Source organism: Pteropus vampyrus, unplaced genomic scaffold (assembly GCF_000151845.1).
Source record: "Pteropus vampyrus isolate Shadow unplaced genomic scaffold, Pvam_2.0 Scaffold334, whole genome shotgun sequence".
Classification (NCBI taxonomy): Eukaryota; Metazoa; Chordata; class Mammalia; order Chiroptera; family Pteropodidae; genus Pteropus; species Pteropus vampyrus.
Window position 1 is genome coordinate 435212 of NW_011889115.1, and position 18261 is coordinate 453472.

General features: G+C 53.9%; 1 protein-coding gene across 1 annotated transcript in view; it reads right to left on the reverse strand.

The window, feature by feature from the left end:
- The window catches only part of OTOG (otogelin), a 75810-nt gene that overhangs the window by 14356 nt on the left and 43193 nt on the right, over positions 1 to 18261 (reverse strand). The window contains exons 33-43 of the mRNA XM_011378213.1: positions 15937 to 16104; positions 12685 to 12963; positions 10413 to 10530; positions 9619 to 9698; positions 7316 to 9114; positions 4832 to 5000; positions 4382 to 4527; positions 3754 to 3843; positions 2870 to 3053; positions 491 to 711; positions 94 to 232 (exon numbers count right to left, since the gene is read on the reverse strand). Of these exons, the coding sequence (XP_011376515.1) occupies positions 94 to 232; positions 491 to 711; positions 2870 to 3053; positions 3754 to 3843; positions 4382 to 4527; positions 4832 to 5000; positions 7316 to 9114; positions 9619 to 9698; positions 10413 to 10530; positions 12685 to 12963; positions 15937 to 16104 (3393 nt within the window). The remainder of the gene's footprint in view (positions 1 to 93; positions 233 to 490; positions 712 to 2869; positions 3054 to 3753; positions 3844 to 4381; positions 4528 to 4831; positions 5001 to 7315; positions 9115 to 9618; positions 9699 to 10412; positions 10531 to 12684; positions 12964 to 15936; positions 16105 to 18261) is intronic.

Here is an 18261-nt window from a genome sequence, read left to right on the forward strand (position 1 = left end):
GGAGAGCCTCGACTTGGACTCAGGTCTGTAAGCTTTTCCACTCTAACAGGGAAGAGGAGACCTTCTGACCCCCACCCCCGCCCACCAACTCACGGCAGTAGTCGGAACGCCGCCACTCGATGCACACGTGGAACTTGTGGCACATAGCCACATACACGGTCAGTGCCACACAGGGCTGCTGCACGTACTTGGTGTCCCGGATCCACAGCTCACAGAACGACTCTGGTGGGACCTGGGTACGTGCATCAGGCAGTGCTGCCACCCCTAATTCGCCACATCCCAGGGTCCCATTCCGCTCCCCCCGGCCCTGCCCAGGGGCAACAGAGAGCCTCTGCAGGCTCCCAATCTGGTCCCAAGCTCAACACCTCTGGGAGATCCCCCCCAACAGATTTACGCCTCCCAGCTCTGGCCATTGGCCCCCTCTGCAAGTAGGTGCTTCCATTCCCATCTCGGGAGGTCCCCCCCGCGCTGGACCCCAGTCGGCACATACGAAGCGGTGGCAGGCACTGAAGGTGCGGTTGGACACCATGCGAAGGCAGGGGGAGCAGTCAGCCGTGGCACAGCTGTCCGGGCGGAAGCGGGTCTGGCCCACTGAGGTCAGGGAGCTGGGCACTTGCCAGCTGTCCAGAAAGGGAGCAGGGTCCTCAGCTTCACCCACCACAGAACCATCCTCCAGGGTGAGGTCATTGGCTGCGTCCCCATCACAGATACCTGAAAGGGGCAGAATTATCCCAATAGCCATAATAATTACCATTACTCCCAGGTACCCAGCTGTCACTTGTATATTTCTCACCACAATTCTTTGAGATTGGTATTACTATGATCCCATTTTATAGATGAAAATAAATGAGGCACAGAGAAACTAAGAAAGCTGCTATGTAAGAAAATGTCTTTGTTCTTAGGAAATACATACCCAAGTATTTAGGGATACAAAAATACTTTCAAATGGTCCAGAAAAAATGCATATATATAAATTGCATATCCATAGAAAAGTACATATGTATTCAGTATATCTATATCTATACATATAAAGAGAAGCAAATTGGGGCAAAATGCGAACACATTGGTAAACCTGGGCAACTAGAACACTAGTGCGTGAGAGTTCTTTATACCATTTTTGTAACTTCTAAATTTAACATTATATCAGAATTAAAAGTTACTCAAAAAAATCTGCTTTAACAGAGATTGCTAGCTCATTATCACACCTGTTTTCTCATCTTCCTGGGCAATCCACTAGCCTATTGTCCTCAGACTCTCTTTGTAGTTGTGCAAAACCATGTGACTGAGTCCCAGCCAATGGAATGTGAGTGAAGGTGATGGGCACCACTTCCAGGCCTGGTCCATTCACACTCCCTAACTCTTTTCCTTTCTATGGAGTTGGAAGCTGATATTGAAAATGGTAGAGCTACAAGATGGAAGGTATTTCCATTTAGGAATTTATGTGTATAAGAAATGAGTTGAGCTGTCACAGCTTCTAACATGACCTTAACTTCCGGCTTCCTGTTGCTGATGCTGCTCCCTCTTCCTGAAGCACTTTCTCAGAAATCCTTTCTTCAGGGGCCCCTCAGATGTACCATCCATGACCGTCCCAATTCTGTGCAACAGGCCTCGGTCTTGCTCTCTGAGTTCAAAGACCCATTTTCCTTTACATTCTCACTCTCAGTGATCCCCCATGTTGCCTTGCAGAGTGCCCAAGTTACCAAGTGCTAGTTTGGATAAAATAGAGATCAATTCTCTGACTCCTTCTCTGGCATCTCCAGCCACCAGCTTCGTGAATATAAAGCATGATTTAATACAAAACCCTCAGATTTTATCAAGGGCCCCAGTGGTCACATTTTTGGTCTTGGCATTGAGTCACTGAAGGGGGTCAAAAATATGATCCTAGGGAGGAGCTGACCCACCGGATTGCTGCTGACCACAGCGCTCTCTGCCAGGTGTAAAAAGAAAGAAATGGTGAGAGAAGGAGACGTGTTTGTGTCAGTAAGGATGGAAGCCTAACGGAATGGGCATTTTGTCTTTTTTTGCCTCCTGTTCTGTCCCCAGTGACTGATACTTGGTAAATATGTGTTGCGCAAATGAAAGAATGAGCATGAAGCAGACGTACATGTGTTAGTGCAAGTGTAGAGACCATTTTGAGTATGGGGGCATGATGTGAACCTACAAAATGGGTGCAGATTTACAGATGGAGGGCATGCAAGGATGTGTTTGTATAAGTATTCCTATGTCATTCATCATCGTAATCATGGCGGTCTATCATAGCCATTTGTCATGGAGTGCCTTGTGGGGGCCCACATCCTCCTACCCTTGCAAGGACCAGCAGTCCACACTCAGATTCTTCCTATACCCCTTTTTCTTATCAAAATACATCCAGTCCTATGCTCTCTGTGATCATGCTGTGGTCTGCATGAAGAACACCGGTTCTATGTGTTGCAGCAGCTCTACTGTGTGACCTTAGGCAATCACTTAATTTCTCTGAGCCCCCTTTCTTCTTTAGCTCAATGGCCCTCTCTCAGGGTTATTGTGTGGATGACCTAGGATAAGTGAGATCAGAGTGTGGAAGTGTTTTGTGAAATGCCCAGGCATATGCAGACGGGAAGGATTATCTGGTATTAGGAAGCTATCAGGGAAGCTGACAGACATTCCCAGCTGAAGTGACAAGTGGTCATGGCTAGAGTCCTGCGCCATCTCCTTGCTGGCAGCTTCAGCCCCAGAACACAAGACATTAGGTCTTTCTGCCCCGGCAGCAACGCTGGTCCCACCTCTGGCCTGGCACTCTGTCTCAGTTTTCTCTGGTCCAGGGGAACCTCTGTCTGGGGGCAGAGGTGGACCCAGAAAGCATCTCCCTCCCCCCAGCTGGGTCCCACCTCACCACACAGGCCACGGCCCTGGGCCTCACGGGCTTTGCTGGCCTCGAGGATCATGAGTCCAGAGCTGTGAAGCCACTGGATCTGGATGTGTGATGGCGTATGGATCACATACATGTGGCCTGTATCTTCAATTCTGAACCCATGCCTGCTCACAGGAGGCCACACAAGCTGGGAGTCCACAGTCACCTTGTGGGGAAGGGGTGTTCGATGTGAGCTTGTCCATCTGTCCATCCATCCATCCATCCATTTACTCAACCAACAGTTATTAAGCACCTGCTATGTGCCAGCCTCTGTTTCAGGCACAGACAGCCAAGACACAGCTCAAAGTGGCAAGAAAGTTCTGAAAACATTTTTATGAGCACAAAACAATGAAATAAGAAATGCAAGAGCTGGAGGCAGTTAGTTGCATCTCTTTGTCTAAATCAACACAAACTCTCAGCCCTTCTAATCATTCTATTTTTTCCTGATCTCAGATCATTTTTTCTCCTGGGAGATCTTCCCTCAATCCCCAGCCTCTGTGTAGGGCACACCTTCTCTGGGGTCTCCCCATCTCTGTGCTGACCATTAGCACAGAATTCCTCAGAACGAAAGTACAGAAGTGAGATATTTTAACCTTGACCACTTGAGGCCACTGTCTCTTGCCTTTCTAATATCTTCCATCACAGTGTTTCTCTTGGTACACTTTCTTGCTTGACAACGGGGTGGCCACAAGTATTCTAATTAAAATCACTTCCAAATATACTTAATTTTGCATTATTTTTAATAGGGTCCTTCCCCACCCCTGCTCCCATTTGTGAATAAGCCTTAAGGCCCCTCTACCCTGGACACCCTGCCCCTTAGCTGACTTCTGCCCTGACCAGGAAGACTGGCTCTCTGATGCACTCACCTTCCGATTGAAGCGGTCAATAGTGACCTGATGGGTCAAGTGAGTCACATTCAACATCACCAGACAGAACGGAGGCCAGTTCAGGTGGCCCTGCAAAGAGAGCCTAGCCTCATCAATCCTGCCTCTTCATCCTGGTGAGCAAATGTGATCACTCTTCCTGCCCCTGTTCCTGCCCCCAACCTCCCAATAATATGCCAGGGGCACCCATCAGGGCTGGGCAGATGATGCAGAATCCCACGGAACATTTATATCCATCTGAACTCATGCAAGTCCAGTCCCACACAAAAAGGCTGGCTCGTAGAGGAATCCTAGTAGGCGATTCCCTGTAGCTGGCACCGTTGATCAGCCCACATCCCAGCCCCTCTGCCCTTCGGTGCCATCCCACATGTGCCTAGGTAGCTGGGACAAGCTGGGGATGCCGCAGGCCCCAGGAAAGGCCAGGAGGTGGTGAACTCCCCTCACCCTTTTTCCCCATATGCCCATTCTAGGAGACTCCTGGAGAGAGACAGAGCTTCCACATCTGTCCTCACCTCCGACACTCCTCAAAACCCAACTCACTGCTCAATCTCTCCTCCAAACTCAGTCAAATCCCTAAGTGCTGGTGGGAAAGGAAGCAGGAAGCAGTCACCAGGTTGGCGCTTTTGCAGTCGAGGACATGGACGGTGACCATTTCGTCTGGGCTCTGGCTGAGGATGTAGATGGCCTCCTTGAACAGGGCTGCGTGGCTCCCATCAAAGGTCACGAAGCTCAGATCAGGGAAGATTGAGCATCGGCCTGGGATGGGACAGGGGACAGTAAAAACAAACAGATGCCTCCAAGGTGAAGGCTGCTTAGGAACACAAGGCAGGTGCCCAGACCTTTTCCTGGGTGATTCACAGGCCCTATGACAGAGCAGGTGTCATACAGAGATCAGAGGTCATAAGGGTGAGAAATCTGCCAAGTCAGCATCACACTGAGATGACAGGTCCCATGGTAGGGTGCATTCAGGTCAGGGTTACCCTGATGCTGAGGAGAGAGGGCATGTGGGGGGTAGGGGTACAAGGAGGACATGGCAGGTTCCAGGGGGCCCAGGACTCACAGGGGCACTCCCAGAAGGGACAACAGCGGTCCCCGCCCACTCGCACTGCGAGGCCCAGGACTCCACAGCGCAGAGGTGCAGCGCCCTGGGGACAGTGCTGAGACTGGTTCACGCGGATCAGCTGGCCCTCCAGGCAGATATGGCGGACGCAGTTCTCCTCCGGGATTGGCTGGGGCACAGGGTGGAGGGATAGCGTGAGTGCTGCCCTAGGGGCCACAGCAACTCACCCCTGCCCACCCAACCCCAAGCCAGGAGGGCAAGAGGGGATCCTGAGGTAAAATCACAAGGGGATGGTGTCCTCACCCTCCGCCCACCCAGCATGCCATCGGTGCCTGGGGCTGGGCTGAGTATGGGATTGAGGGTCGGGAGACTGACTCCCCAAGACCTCTGCACAACTGCCTGGCCTGTGCTGAAAGCCCCAAGTGCACAAACATGCAGAAACACTAGCTCAGACTCACACACACCCATGCACACGCACACTCTACCTCACAAACGCAGACACACATATTTCTCAACATCGTGTATCACACATGCACAGATATCTGAGAACTCATACATGTGAACACAAATGTGTGCACACACAGTCCCACGTGTACAATCATAGACACACTGGCACACCCATGCTGCCGTACTCTCGGCATCATGCTAAGCCATCCAATCAGCCCCTGCAGCCCCAGTGGGGCATGGTGTGACCCTGCTGTGGTATCAGAGCCCCATAGGAGCCTGGAGAATTTCTGAGGCTCCAGGGGCTCGGGGCAGGAGTGTGAGCAGCAACCAAACCCCATCTTGCAGCCTGGCAGCTGGCTAAAAAGCTGCGACAGGCCTTGCCCCTTGCCCAGGTAAAGGAGAGTGTATGGTATCCAAGCACGGTGGCACGGCGAAAGGGAAAGCATGGAGTGTCCACAAGCAGGAAGCCAGAACCCTGCCCAGTCACTCACGACACACACGGCAGATGCGTTGGCTTCAGGGGTGGTTGCCGAGGCCTCAGCTGAACCCTCTGAGATGCTCTGAACTGGGGCTGAGCGCCCAGACTGCTCGGTGGTGGCCTCTCCCACCGGCTCTGCTGGGGGCCGAGGCCCCGCCGAGGTTCCATGGGCCTCAGCCAGCTGAGGGAGCAGAACCAGCGAGCTCTCTCGGGAGGCAGTCCTGGCTGAGAAAGGGCTCAGGGGATGGGACGTGGGCACCGGTGGCGCTGTGCCAACCCAGGGGCTCTCAGTCTCAGTCACCAAGGTAGCAAGAGTGTGGGTCACAGCAGGCGTGAGCGCTGTGGGCCTGCCCTGGGCAGAGCCATGCATCAAGGTGGGCAGAGACACTTGCTTGGACAGGATGGCCATCTTTTCCGTGGTGCTCCTTCGCGGGGCAACAGATACTGTGGAGGCTGCTCCCTCAGCCACGGCCACAACTCCAGAGGATGGCAGCATGGCTCCCGGAAGCAGGCCTGGAGTTGTGCTTGTTGTCTGAGGGACTGTGTGACTGGGTGGTTGCATCTGGGCCACAATGGCTGGCGTGCGAGGCAGCGCTGGGCGAAGCGTCTCAGCAGATGGAGTCATGGCCGTGGTGAGAGGTGTGGCCTGTTGCTGGAGTGAAGCGGTGATGATGGAGCCCTTGGGGCCAGGCGTGGCCATTGGGGCCGATGTGCCCACCTTGGCCAGAGGCAGGCTGGTGTCAGGAGGCAGGCCAGAGAGGAGCTGGGGTGGCTGAGTTGACTCCAGGGATATGAAGGGTGTGGCCAGGGATAGCGTGAGTGCTGCCCTAGGGGCCACAGCAACTCACCCCTGCCCACCCAACCCCAAGCCAGGAGGGCAAGAGGGGATCCTGAGATAAAATCACAAGGAGATGGTGTCCTCACCCTCCGCCCACCCAGCATGCCATCGGTGCCTGGGGCTGGGCTGAGTATGGGATTGAGGGTCGGGGGACTGACTCCCCGAGACCTTTGCACAACTGCCTGGCCTGTGCTGAAAGCCCCAAGTGCACAAACATGCAGAAACACTAGCTCAGACTCACACACACCCACGCACACGCACACTCTACCTCACAAACGCAGACACACATATTTCTCAACATCGTGTATCACACATGCACAGATATCTGAGAACTCATACATGTGAACACAAATGTGTGCACACACAGTCCCACGTGTACAATCATAGACACACTGGCACACCCATGCTGCCGTACTCTCGGCATCATGCTAAGCCATCCAATCAGCCCCTGCAGCCCCAGTGGGGCATGGTGTGACCCTGCTGTGGTATCAGAGCCCCATAGGAGCCTGGAGAATTTCTGAGGCTCCAGGGGCTCGGGGCAGGAGTGTGAGCAGCAACCAAACCCCATCTTGCAGCCTGGCAGCTGGCTAAAAAGCTGCGACAGGCCTTGCCCCTTGCCCAGGTAAAGGAGAGTGTATGGTATCCAAGCACGGTGGCACGGCGAAAGGGAAAGCATGGAGCGTCCACAAGCAGGAAGCCAGAACCCTGCCCAGTCACTCACGACACACACGGCAGATGCGTTGGCTTCAGGGGTGGTTGCCGAGGCCTCAGCTGAACCCTCTGAGATGCTCTGAACTGGGGCTGAGCGCCCAGACTGCTCGGTGGTGGCCTCTCCCACCGGCTCTGCTGGGGGCCGAGGCCCCGCCGAGGTTCCATGGGCCTCAGCCAGCTGAGGGAGCAGAACCAGCGAGCTCTCTCGGGAGGCAGTCCTGGCTGAGAAAGGGCTCAGGGGATGGGACGTGGGCACCGGTGGCACTGTGCCAACCCAGGGGCTCTCAGTCTCAGTCACCAAGGTAGCAAGAGTGTGGGTCACAGCAGGCGTGAGCGCTGTGGGCCTGCCCTGGGCAGAGCCATGCATCAAGGTGGGCAGAGACACTTGCTTGGACAGGATGGCCATCTTTTCCGTGGTGCTCCTTCGCGGGGCAACAGATACTGTGGAGGCTGCTCCCTCAGCCACGGCCACAACTCCAGAGGATGGCAGCATGGCTCCCGGAAGCAGGCCTGGAGTTGTGCTTGTTGTCTGAGGGACTGTGTGACTGGGTGGTTGCATCTGGGCCACAATGGCTGGCGTGCGAGGCAGCGCTGGGCGAAGCGTCTCAGCAGATGGAGTCATGGCCGTGGTGAGAGGTGTGGCCTGTTGCTGGAGTGAAGCGGTGATGATGGAGCCCTTGGGGCCAGGCGTGGCCATTGGGGCCGATGTGCCCACCTTGGCCAGAGGCAGGCTGGTGTCAGGAGGCAGGCCAGAGAGGAGCTGGGGTGGCTGAGTTGACTCCAGGGATATGAAGGGTGTGGCCCCCAGCCCATGAGCAACTGTGAACAGGCTGGTGGCTGCTGGAGTGCCAGGGGGTGTAGCTGGAGGCCTGGTGGCTGTGGCGATGTGCTGGCTGGGGCGGAGCAGGGCAGTGGGACGTGGGCCGGGAAGTGGGGATGGTGGCAGGCCCGTGGGCTGGCTGGGCCCAGGTTGGACCTTCTCCGTGGATGGCACCATCTTCACTCCCTCGGTGGCCACGGGACTGGCAGGAACCTGTTCTGCTGCTGTTCTAGCCTTGGCTGGGGGGCTGCTGGGGCTGGGAATGGTCTCGGCATGTATGGACTGGGAGATCTCTGTCCTGTTTGTGACCTTCGTTGTTACAGGTGTCAGCAAAGCCTCATGGGATTTTGAGGAAATAGGGGCCCTGGAAGTTACTGCAGGGGAAGCCACAGGCCTGGGGGAAGGACTTGCAGGCGACTCCAGGCTTGGGAAGGCCTGTAAGGGTGTCGTCTTAACAAGCAAGGAGCCAGGGCCTGGGACCGTCACCGCTTTGGTCACGAGTGGGAAGCGAGGTGCAGGGGATGACTTAGAGGAGACTGTGATGTTGGGGCTCCCTGCAAAGGTCGCGGTCACCCTGGTCGTTTCCAAGGCACCCAAGCCCACGTCAGGTGTGAGCATCTGCTGTGAAAGAGGGAGGGCTGAGGACGCTGTGGCATGGGGGGTGGTCTGCTGGCTGGCGGTCACTTCCTTGCTGGCAGGGACCTCTGTGGGGTGGGCAGGGAGGTTAGATGCGGTGACCCCCAGCGGCTGTTGCAGAGTGACCTGGGTGGAGCCTGGGGGCAGCACTGGCCCCTCAGTGGCAGCCATGGACGGGCTCGGGGCCACAGTGAGTGGGGCAGCTGGGGTGAACGCTGGCCTGTGAGAGGGGGCCCCGGGAGTACCCTGTGGAAACTGTAGCTCCTGGCCACTGGTGGTGGGCAGCTCTTGACCGGGAAGGAGGGTCTTATTGCCAACGGCCTCTGTGGGAACCAAAACCGCTGGCTCCACACCTGGCAGACGAGAAAGGAGGCTCAGATGGCAGGGTAACTTGTGCCCCAGGGGACATCACTATGACGTGAGGCTTCCAGACTGCCACCCTAGTTGAAGTGGGGAAGGCAGCTTCCCACAGCCGGTCAGGCTGCTTGATCAACCCATGGCCTCTATCACATGGATGACTCAGAGAAGTCAGCGCGTCTGGGCTCGTCCTATACCTCAAATCCCGAGCCCAAAGCCCAGGGACCTCAGGTCTAAGTCTGGCTGCCCCCCATTCTCACCACGTGACCCCAAGCCCGTCCCTTCCTTACTCTGGGCCTTGTTTTTTTTTTTAAATTTCTGTGAAATAGGGAGCATGGACTGGGTGAGATCTCTTCCTGCTTTATGGTGTTCTCCTTCTGGAGGTCCCTACACTAACCCTGCTTCTCTGGGTACCCAGGGGCTCTGGACCTGACTGGCTCATGAAACCCTGGGGATTTACAGTAAATCTGAGGGAGGGATGAGAAATCCAGGCCACTCACAGTCCTCCAAGTAAACGCATCTCTGTGTGACTTCATCCAGGACCTTGGGGCTGGGGCATGCAGGTACACAGCCTTCTACCCTGGGGACAGAGCAGGGAGCAGGTTAGTGGTCTGGAACATGGGGAGGGTCATATTCACCTGGATTGCGCACAGGCCTCCTCCTTTCTTATGACACCTGCGTGCGTGTCTTTATCATGTACACACTCATATGAACCTCCATATACTGTCGCACATTTGTACAGGGGCACGCATACCCAAACAGGCATGCCGCCAACTCCTGCCTTCAGACTGAAAGGGCAGCACACACAAACAAGGTCGTTATGCACACACCATGCACACATACTTGCACGTGCTCACATGTGTCTCCATTTAGGCACATTCTCACATACCCTCTCCACACCTGCAGGGCTCAAAAATATTCACACAGATATATATATATAAAGTTCACACAGACCACTATGAAAAACAGTGTATATACACTTGTGCACATAGGAGCACCAACACAGGTACATATGCACAACTATACAAGCCAAGATGCACCTGTATACACACACTAATACACAGGCTCAGCTATATATACTTCGCGCACAAACTGATATTCACATATGAGGCACATTCATCCTGGTACAGACACCCCCATACACATATCACACAAAACATGTATATACAAGTATATGTGAGTACTCATACACCTCAAGACATGCTCATACTTCTGCCCACAGACTATATACAAGCCCATTCCCACACATGCTCAAACATGCTGATGCACATACCTCAACTCCATGCCATCCTACCTGGGCACGTCCCTGCAGCTCGTTGCCCATGGGTCCCGGCAGGTTTGGAAGCAGGGGCTGGCACAGGCATCGTAGTGCCACTCACAGATGGGGTAGGAAGACCCCAGCGGCTTGGCATCTGACAAGGCAACCCACCAGAGTCCTGAGACTGAGCAATCCTGGGCACCAGCTCCAGATCAGAAGCCAGAGCATAGAGGCAAGACAGCTTAGCTCATGCCTGCCTTATCCCATGGAAGAGACAAATGGACTCATGCAGGAAAAACAAAGACAAATGCAATAAAAGCCAACCTCAGGAGACGCTGTATCCCTGAGAGCTGGAGTTGGTGCCTGGAGGATCTTTGGGATGGGGCTCAGAGAACTTAGTGCAGAGGCTGGAGACGCGGGTGCTACGGAGCGGGCTTTGAGGGGTGGCCAAAGAGGAGGCTGGACCCTTGATCTCTCCATAAGACTGCCCATCACTCCACCCTTCTGAGACCTTGGTAGTCAGGCTTGCCCCGCACCCCAGGACACAGTCCCCTCCTCCTTGCCCTGCCTCTGGCCGGGCCACTGAAGATCTCCATGAAGACAAGAGGCTTCCCTTGAGGATTGGAGTAGGTGTTGGGGGGATCCCTTTCCCTCTCATTCCAAGGTCCTGCTGGGCATCTGGCACCAGACAGGGGAGAGAACTGTTCTCATAAGCCCTGCCCTCTCTGTACCCAGAGGGCCTCCTTGAAGTAGCCTCATCCTGAACCAGCACTGGGACCTGGAGGGTGTAGTTTGTCTGAGCACTGCCCTTATTGCCCCTAGTAACTTGGGCTCTGACTACTAATGACAACAGCTAACTCTGAAATAGCACCAAGCATGACACTCAGCACTTCACAAGTACTTACTCATTAATTCTCACAATAATCCTATGAAGTCGCGTTATTATTATTCCCATTTTACAGATGAAGGCACTGAAGCGACAGAAGATGCTGGGAAAATTAAACTCTCCCAGTACCTTGACAAATGAGGGACCCTCAAGGAAAAGCTGCAGCCTACGGGGGGCCTTGAGGCAGACAAGAGCCCAGACTACCTTGGCACAAGCGACCGGTCTCTAAAACCGTGGCCTGAGCAGAGAGATGTGGGCAGGCTCCACAGCAGGCTCCACAGCAGGCTCCACAGCAGGCTGGAGGGACAGCCCCACCCCAGCAGCCCCTTCCTGGCTTCCTACTCTCCACACTGTCGCTGACTGTGAGGAAACCTGCTTTTCCAAGATCCTTGAGCCCAGAACCGAAAACTTACATTTGGGGAGCAGCTACTATGAGCCAGGCCTGGAGCAAAGCCATCCTCACAATAACCTTCTGAGGCAAATATCCCCATTGTTCAGGTGGAGAAATCGAGTCAGGGAGAGAGGGGCTCTCCTCCAAGCGCCAGGGACCAGGGTCAGGATTCGAACCCAAGACTGTCCGGTTTCAAAGCCCAGGCTCATTGCACTTCGCCTCAGTGTCTTCCAGAAAGGGACACAGTCCTCCCATCATAGACAATGATGAATCTGTTCATTGGTGGACTAGGTAGATGACCGCTGAGTTTAAGAATGAGCTGGCCCAGCCCTGGAGTGTGTGTGTGGTGGCAGAGGGTGATAAATGACAAGCCTGGTAGGAGACACATTTACACATGGGTGGATCCATTCATACAGCATGAGGTGCCCTCGCAGGCATGAACATGTAGGATAGAGAGGCCAGTGTAGAGCGTTAAAGAAGTAATGATCACTTCCTCTGGGGTTTAGACAGAGAACAAGTAGTTTGGGGGCAGACGTGCCTGGCAGTGGGAAGGCAGAGCCCTGGAACCCCTTCCAGCAGAGGCTAGAAAGGGCGTGGTGTTGCCTTATCACACCTCTGGGTCCTGGGCCTCCACGGGGGACAGAGGGGCTGCTGGTTCACAGGGCAGGCATGTGCCCCTATCAGCAAGAAACCTGAGCCAGCGGGCTACGCTAACAGCAGCCATGATCATTTCTCCCCTCGTTTCCACAAAGGCTGTCCTATTTTTAGACAGTGTAATTGGCCTGTGGGAGTAGGTAAGACCCTGAAAGCTGGCTGGGCCCCAAGCCACACTGCCCACAGCTCCTTAGGCCACCAATATGGAGGCCAGGCCACCTTCCATCTCAGGGGCAGCACCCATGCGGCCTCTCTGGGCCTGGAGAATGAGGATTCTGCCTCTAGGGGCCAACTTGAAGGGTAAGGGGAGAGAGGGCAGGAAGGGCAGTTGAGTGAGGGGCTGAGGAGCCAAGGGAGATGGTGAGGTAGACAATTACCCAGAAGCTGGAAGAGTGTGCCCTGGCGGAACACCTCTGTGTGTTCATATGGCCGCAGGGCCAGCACAGGGCCTGACACGGAAAGGAAGGATCCAGGCTCTGCCAGGGACTCCAGGGCCACCAGGCCTGCCCGCCACATCCCCTGGTGCAGCAGGAAGGAGGCATGGTGGTGGAAGGCATCGCTGCCCTGCCACTTGGCCAACTCCAGAGACCCATTGGCGGTGACGTGGAGGAAGAAGTTGGGTCTGCCCGCTGCCTCCAGGGATATCACATCTGGGTCTGCAAAGAGACACATGGGGAAGGTCGGTGCAGGCAGGGGTCCAGATGGGGGGCGGACACCTGGGCACACATCTGCGCTCTCCGCGACATGGGACTGCAGCACCCTCTGTGGGTTAGCTGGCCTCGCTCCTCCACGCCTGCTCTGCCTCCCCTCACCCCACCCACTTCTGCCCGCTGGCTGCCTCTCTGTTCATACCTTCCCCAGGGAAGGTGGAGGGTTAAGGAAGCCACCAACTGCCCAGCCTCAGGAAGGTGACTGAACTATCTCCTTTCCTCTGTCCCTCTCGTTCATGGACATTTTCGAGGACCCTTTGTGTGCCAGGTGGAATTCTAGATGCCAGGGATATAGCAATGAACGGGACAGACGAAAATGGCTGCCCTGTGGAGTCACGTTGGATTGGTGATGCTGGAAAGCTGAGGCTCAGTGATTTGCCAGGTTTCAGTGACCCTTAGCTTGGTCCTACTCCTCACAGAACCCCAGAGGGTCAGAGCTGGTGGACCTAAGGGACACTGAATTTAACCTACAGATGGGAAAACAGTGTGCCGGAGAGAGGAAGGGGTTTAGATCTCACCTAGAAGGTACTTTCTCTTTTCCTGTCCGGTACCCTGGACACAGTTAAGGGGAAGGAGCACAAGATGGGGTGGGGGTGGGAGCCTGGGTGCTCACTGGGTCCTCGCCCTGCCCCCAGCTGCCCAAGAAACCCAGGCATGACTGAGATGGAGGCTGGACTCTGGGAAACCTGTCCATAGTGATGTTTTCCAAAGCTAGGCTACTCCAGGGTTCTGCTTAACATGCCCATAAAACCACTGGAAAATCAACACTTCCTCTGGACTAGACCTTACTTATTGGACTGAAATATTGAATGGAGGACAGAAAATTCCCACTAAGCAGATGGCCTATCACATATGGAAGGTTGTACCACATCCAAGCAGGTCCACATAGATCTAGGGATCTAACATGTTTAGAAAAGGACTGTTCTTTTTTGGGATGGTGGGGAGCTTCCGGCCCTCCATTGGCCCAGTGCCTGGCTCCTCACTCCCCGGTCTCCTTGTGCAGTGACATGATCCTCCTGTGACCTCCAACTGTACCCCTGGCTCATACCACCATGAACATCACCCATAGCTGGGGATGCTGGCTGTGCCTGGTGCTGGGCAGGAGCTGGGGTGTCCCTCCCCTCCTTAAAGCCTCTCCATGGCTCCCTGCTACACTCAGCATAAAGACCCAACTCCCGAGCTTGGCTTACAAGTCCCTTTCTGATTCCTTTCCATTCCTCAGGGAATATTATGCATTCTAAAAAGCCTCTCCTGACTCCCCAAGACAGGCAGGGGCCTCTCCCAAGTGTTCCCACAGGCATCGTGACTGCCTTCGATCATGTCTGTCTCCCAGATGGGACTGGTGGGCAGAGATAGTGTCTTTTACATCCCTGATTCCCCAGTGCCCAGCTCTGTGCCTGGCATGGGAATAGGGAAGGAGGCAAGGAGAGAGGCAGAGGGAGAGAGAGAGAGGGAAGGAGGGAAGGGAAGTAGACCCTCAAAACTAGATAAATGGCAGACCCTGAGAATTTGAGAACTTATATTCTTAGGTAGGGATGAACTCTCTGAGAAGTGTCTTGGCTCTAGGCTCCAGTGAATGCCAGAACTGGCTGCATGGACCACCCCTGTGATTAAGGAGATTCAGACTGGATGGGGCCAACAGGATTTGGGGGAAGAAATGCTGATTACAGTGACCATACATCCTGGGACACACACACATGGCCACAGATGAGAAGGCTTTTTGGTACTGGTGAACTGAGGCGTTGGCCCCGGGGCCCAGAACAAATACCACGCAGGGATCACTTCTCTCTGGACAGGGTTCTGCCACCCCTCAGGGACTACTGAACTCTGAAGAGAAGACAATGCCTACTAAAGCTAAGCCCTCCGGGTTTGCTGGCAGTCTGAGGCCCAGGAGGCTAGGGCTGGTTCCAGGTGTAACACACCGACTCACAACTCAGGATCATAACCTGAGCAAATCAAAGGCCCACTCCTTTATTCACAGGAAGAGGCCCTGCTGGAGTCTGTATATCAGCCAGCGCCCAGCTGGCATTTAAAGTCTATACAGTCTTAAAAATGGGGAGCAGAGCATCGATAGACGATTGGATAAAGAAGTTATGGTACATACATGCAATGGAATGTCACTCGGCCACGAAAAATGAAATATTACCATTTACAACAACATGGATGGACCTAGAGGGTATTATACTAAGTGAATAAGTCAGGTGGAGAAAGACAAATATCATATGATTTCACTTATATGCAGAATCTAAAGAAAAAAATAAATGAACAAACTAAACCAAAGCAGACTCATAGATACAGAGAACAAACTGGGGATTGCCAGACGGGAGGTGTGTTGGGGGGCGGGGCTGGGTAAAAGGGGAAGGGATTAAGAAATACAAATTAGTAGCTACAAAATAGTCATGGGGATGCAGATTACAGCATAGGGAATATGGTCAATAATACTGTGATGGCTGTGTGCAGTGCCAGATGGGTGCCAGCGTAATCAGGGGATCTCTTCTATGCTGTTCCCCTGGAACTGATATAAAATAAAATAAACTTATTTTTTAAATGGGGGGCAGAGGAGAAGGAAGAAGAGAGAAGAAGGAAGAGAAGGAAGAGGAGGAGGAGAATAGGGAGAGGAGGAGGGAGAGGAAGTAGCAGCCGTTGCTGCCCTGCTTTTCTGGAATGCAGCTATTGTGTAAAGTTAGGTTCAATGGGACTTCTGGACGTTGGCCTCCCTGGTTTTTTGGGAAGAAGATGGGAGGTGTCTCCCTGAAGAAGCAGAACAGGCTGACTCCGAACTCTGTCTCAGCTGGGAACCCTGTCGGAGCCCTATGTTTTTCCAGCCACTGTAGATGGCTTAGGGCCTCAGCATCCTCCCTCCACTGGCAACTGTCTCCCTCCACCAAGGGCTGGGGTGAGGCCAGAGGTGGGCCTTACCGTGGGCCTTGGCCTTGTACAGTGCAGCTGTCAGCAGGAAATTCACAATGTCCCCTGGTGCCACGTCTTCCGCGCTCACTAGGACTACGGCACCACCTGCTGCCTTCGTGGACACCAGGGTACCGGCGGCTGCCTGGCTGGCCAGCTGGTAGGGGCCTTTACCCAGTGCTAGAGAGAAAGGACCCAGATGTAAGGCCTGCCCTCTTGGGCCTTTGCCCACCTCCCATCTCTACCTGCCCAGCCCTACCAGAGGTGAGGGAGAGGGAGAGTACCAAGTTGCTGCCCTTGGTCACTTCCCTCACCTCAGGTCCCAGGGACCTTGATTTCCATAAGAAGGAAGGACAGGAATCCCAGGCTGCCAGCCCCTGACAGGGACTGACCCTCTGCACAGTACCTGAATCATTTCATTTCATAGGAAACCTGGGAACAAGGCCACCCAAAAGTCTCTCTGTGGGCCTGTCCCATTGCCTGAGACTCTGCCATGCCAGCCACTGCTCCATTCAGAGTCACCGCTGAGAGGAGATATCTGAGAGTGATGAAGGCTGGGAAGGCTTTGGGCTTGATCAAGATTAGTGTTTCCTTATTCCAAACACGTGTCTCTTTTGCGTCTCTTGGGTTTCTGCAGTTTTCAGTACAGGTTGGTTTCCCAGACGATTGTAACTGACCTTTCTGCCTCGGGTGTGCTCCCCACCCCAGTGCCTCCTCCCTAGAGGTGGCTGAGCCACCTTCCTAGCCACACTCTCTGCTGGGACTCATCGATGGCTCCCCATTGCCCTCAGGATAGAATCAAAGACCCCAGCTTGAATTCAAGGGCCCTTCACGCCCCAACCCCTGCCTACCTCCCCACCTCTCCACACCCCTGCCCCTGCCACACTGGTCTTCCCTTGCTCCTCTTTGAAGGAGCCATGTTGTGTCCTACCTTATATTCCCACTCATGCTGTCCTCCTCACTCAGAGTAGTCGTCCCATTTCGTGTCTGGCAAACGCCTACTCTGTCCCTGGGACCCAGCTCAAATATCACCTCCTTGGTGAAGCTCTCCCTGCACCCTCTCCCGTCACCCGCAAACATCAGCCCTCCTCCTCGGTGCTCCACCAGCCCTTAGAACATAGCACATTCCGATCACAGCTCTCGTGATGGATCTCAATCAGGGGTTCATGGGTGTCTCCCTTACTGAGACAGGCAGTCTCTGTTGGTAGATAGTTAACCATCCGCTCTCAAAAAACAAGCAAAGAAACAAACAAAACCCCAGTTTGTAGTGTTTGCTGATTTCCACGGTGTAAATACTCCCACCAGTGGTCAATTTCCAACTACCAAGTGAATGCAATGTTAGGAACACACAATTGATTCTAAAGAGCCAGCGTGGGCAGGCTCCCGCACAACACCGTGACAGCTCTCTTTGACCATTGACTCCGCAGCACCTGACAAGGGCCTGGACCAGAGAACATGTTGGCAGAAGAGCAGAGCGAGGAACGGCTAGGTGGGTGGGTGGGTAGGTGGAGGATGCTAGAAACAGCTTGTCTTTTGCCAATTACTGCCATCCAAAATGCCACAGAAGGGAGAAAACTCTGCAAAGAGCTGTCTTGCTGAAATGTCTTGCTTGATGTCAGACAGACTCTGCCTCTCCTAGAGACCACAGTTCTTCCACTACAAATTAATTCCTTTAGGGATTAAAGGTTTCAGACCAACTGTTTAGGCTAACAGTGGACAGGACTGCAGTTCCTGTGAATTATACTACACCTTGGTCCAGCCCTCATCTCTCAGAGCCTCTAACTTGTATCCTTATCTCTTGTCGGTCTCCTATCATTTCACCCGCTATACTCTTTCCAGGGGGATGTTTCTCAAACCCAAATCTAATAATGCAGGTAACTGGACAAGAAGACAAAGCCTTGGGCTTATACCTACATAGGTTTGCTCCTGGCAGAAAGGTGCCTGGAAGGGACAGGGTGGGGAAGCTTTGGAAATCAAAGGTGAATGACACCAAGGACTTGATCAGCATCTAACTCTGCCAAGGTCTAACCTTGGCCCATCAGGATAGAGATCAGTGCTGAAAATTACTCCTAGGCAGCCCTACCCCCAATGCCTACCCTATCCTAGTAATTAAATCGACTGATTGGCTCTAATGCTGGACATCAACCTCCCTGGGGTCTTTTGCAATGACCTGTGTTTTCACCCTGGTTAATGCAGAGGCGGGAGCACATCCTGATACCTTGAGGCCTCAACTAAATTTGACGATGGCTCTGACAGGCTGAGCCACACCATTCTCAGGAAAAGTTTGCAATTGCCTTTGCCAACTCAAAACTTCAGTAAACCCAAGACGACTTTCTG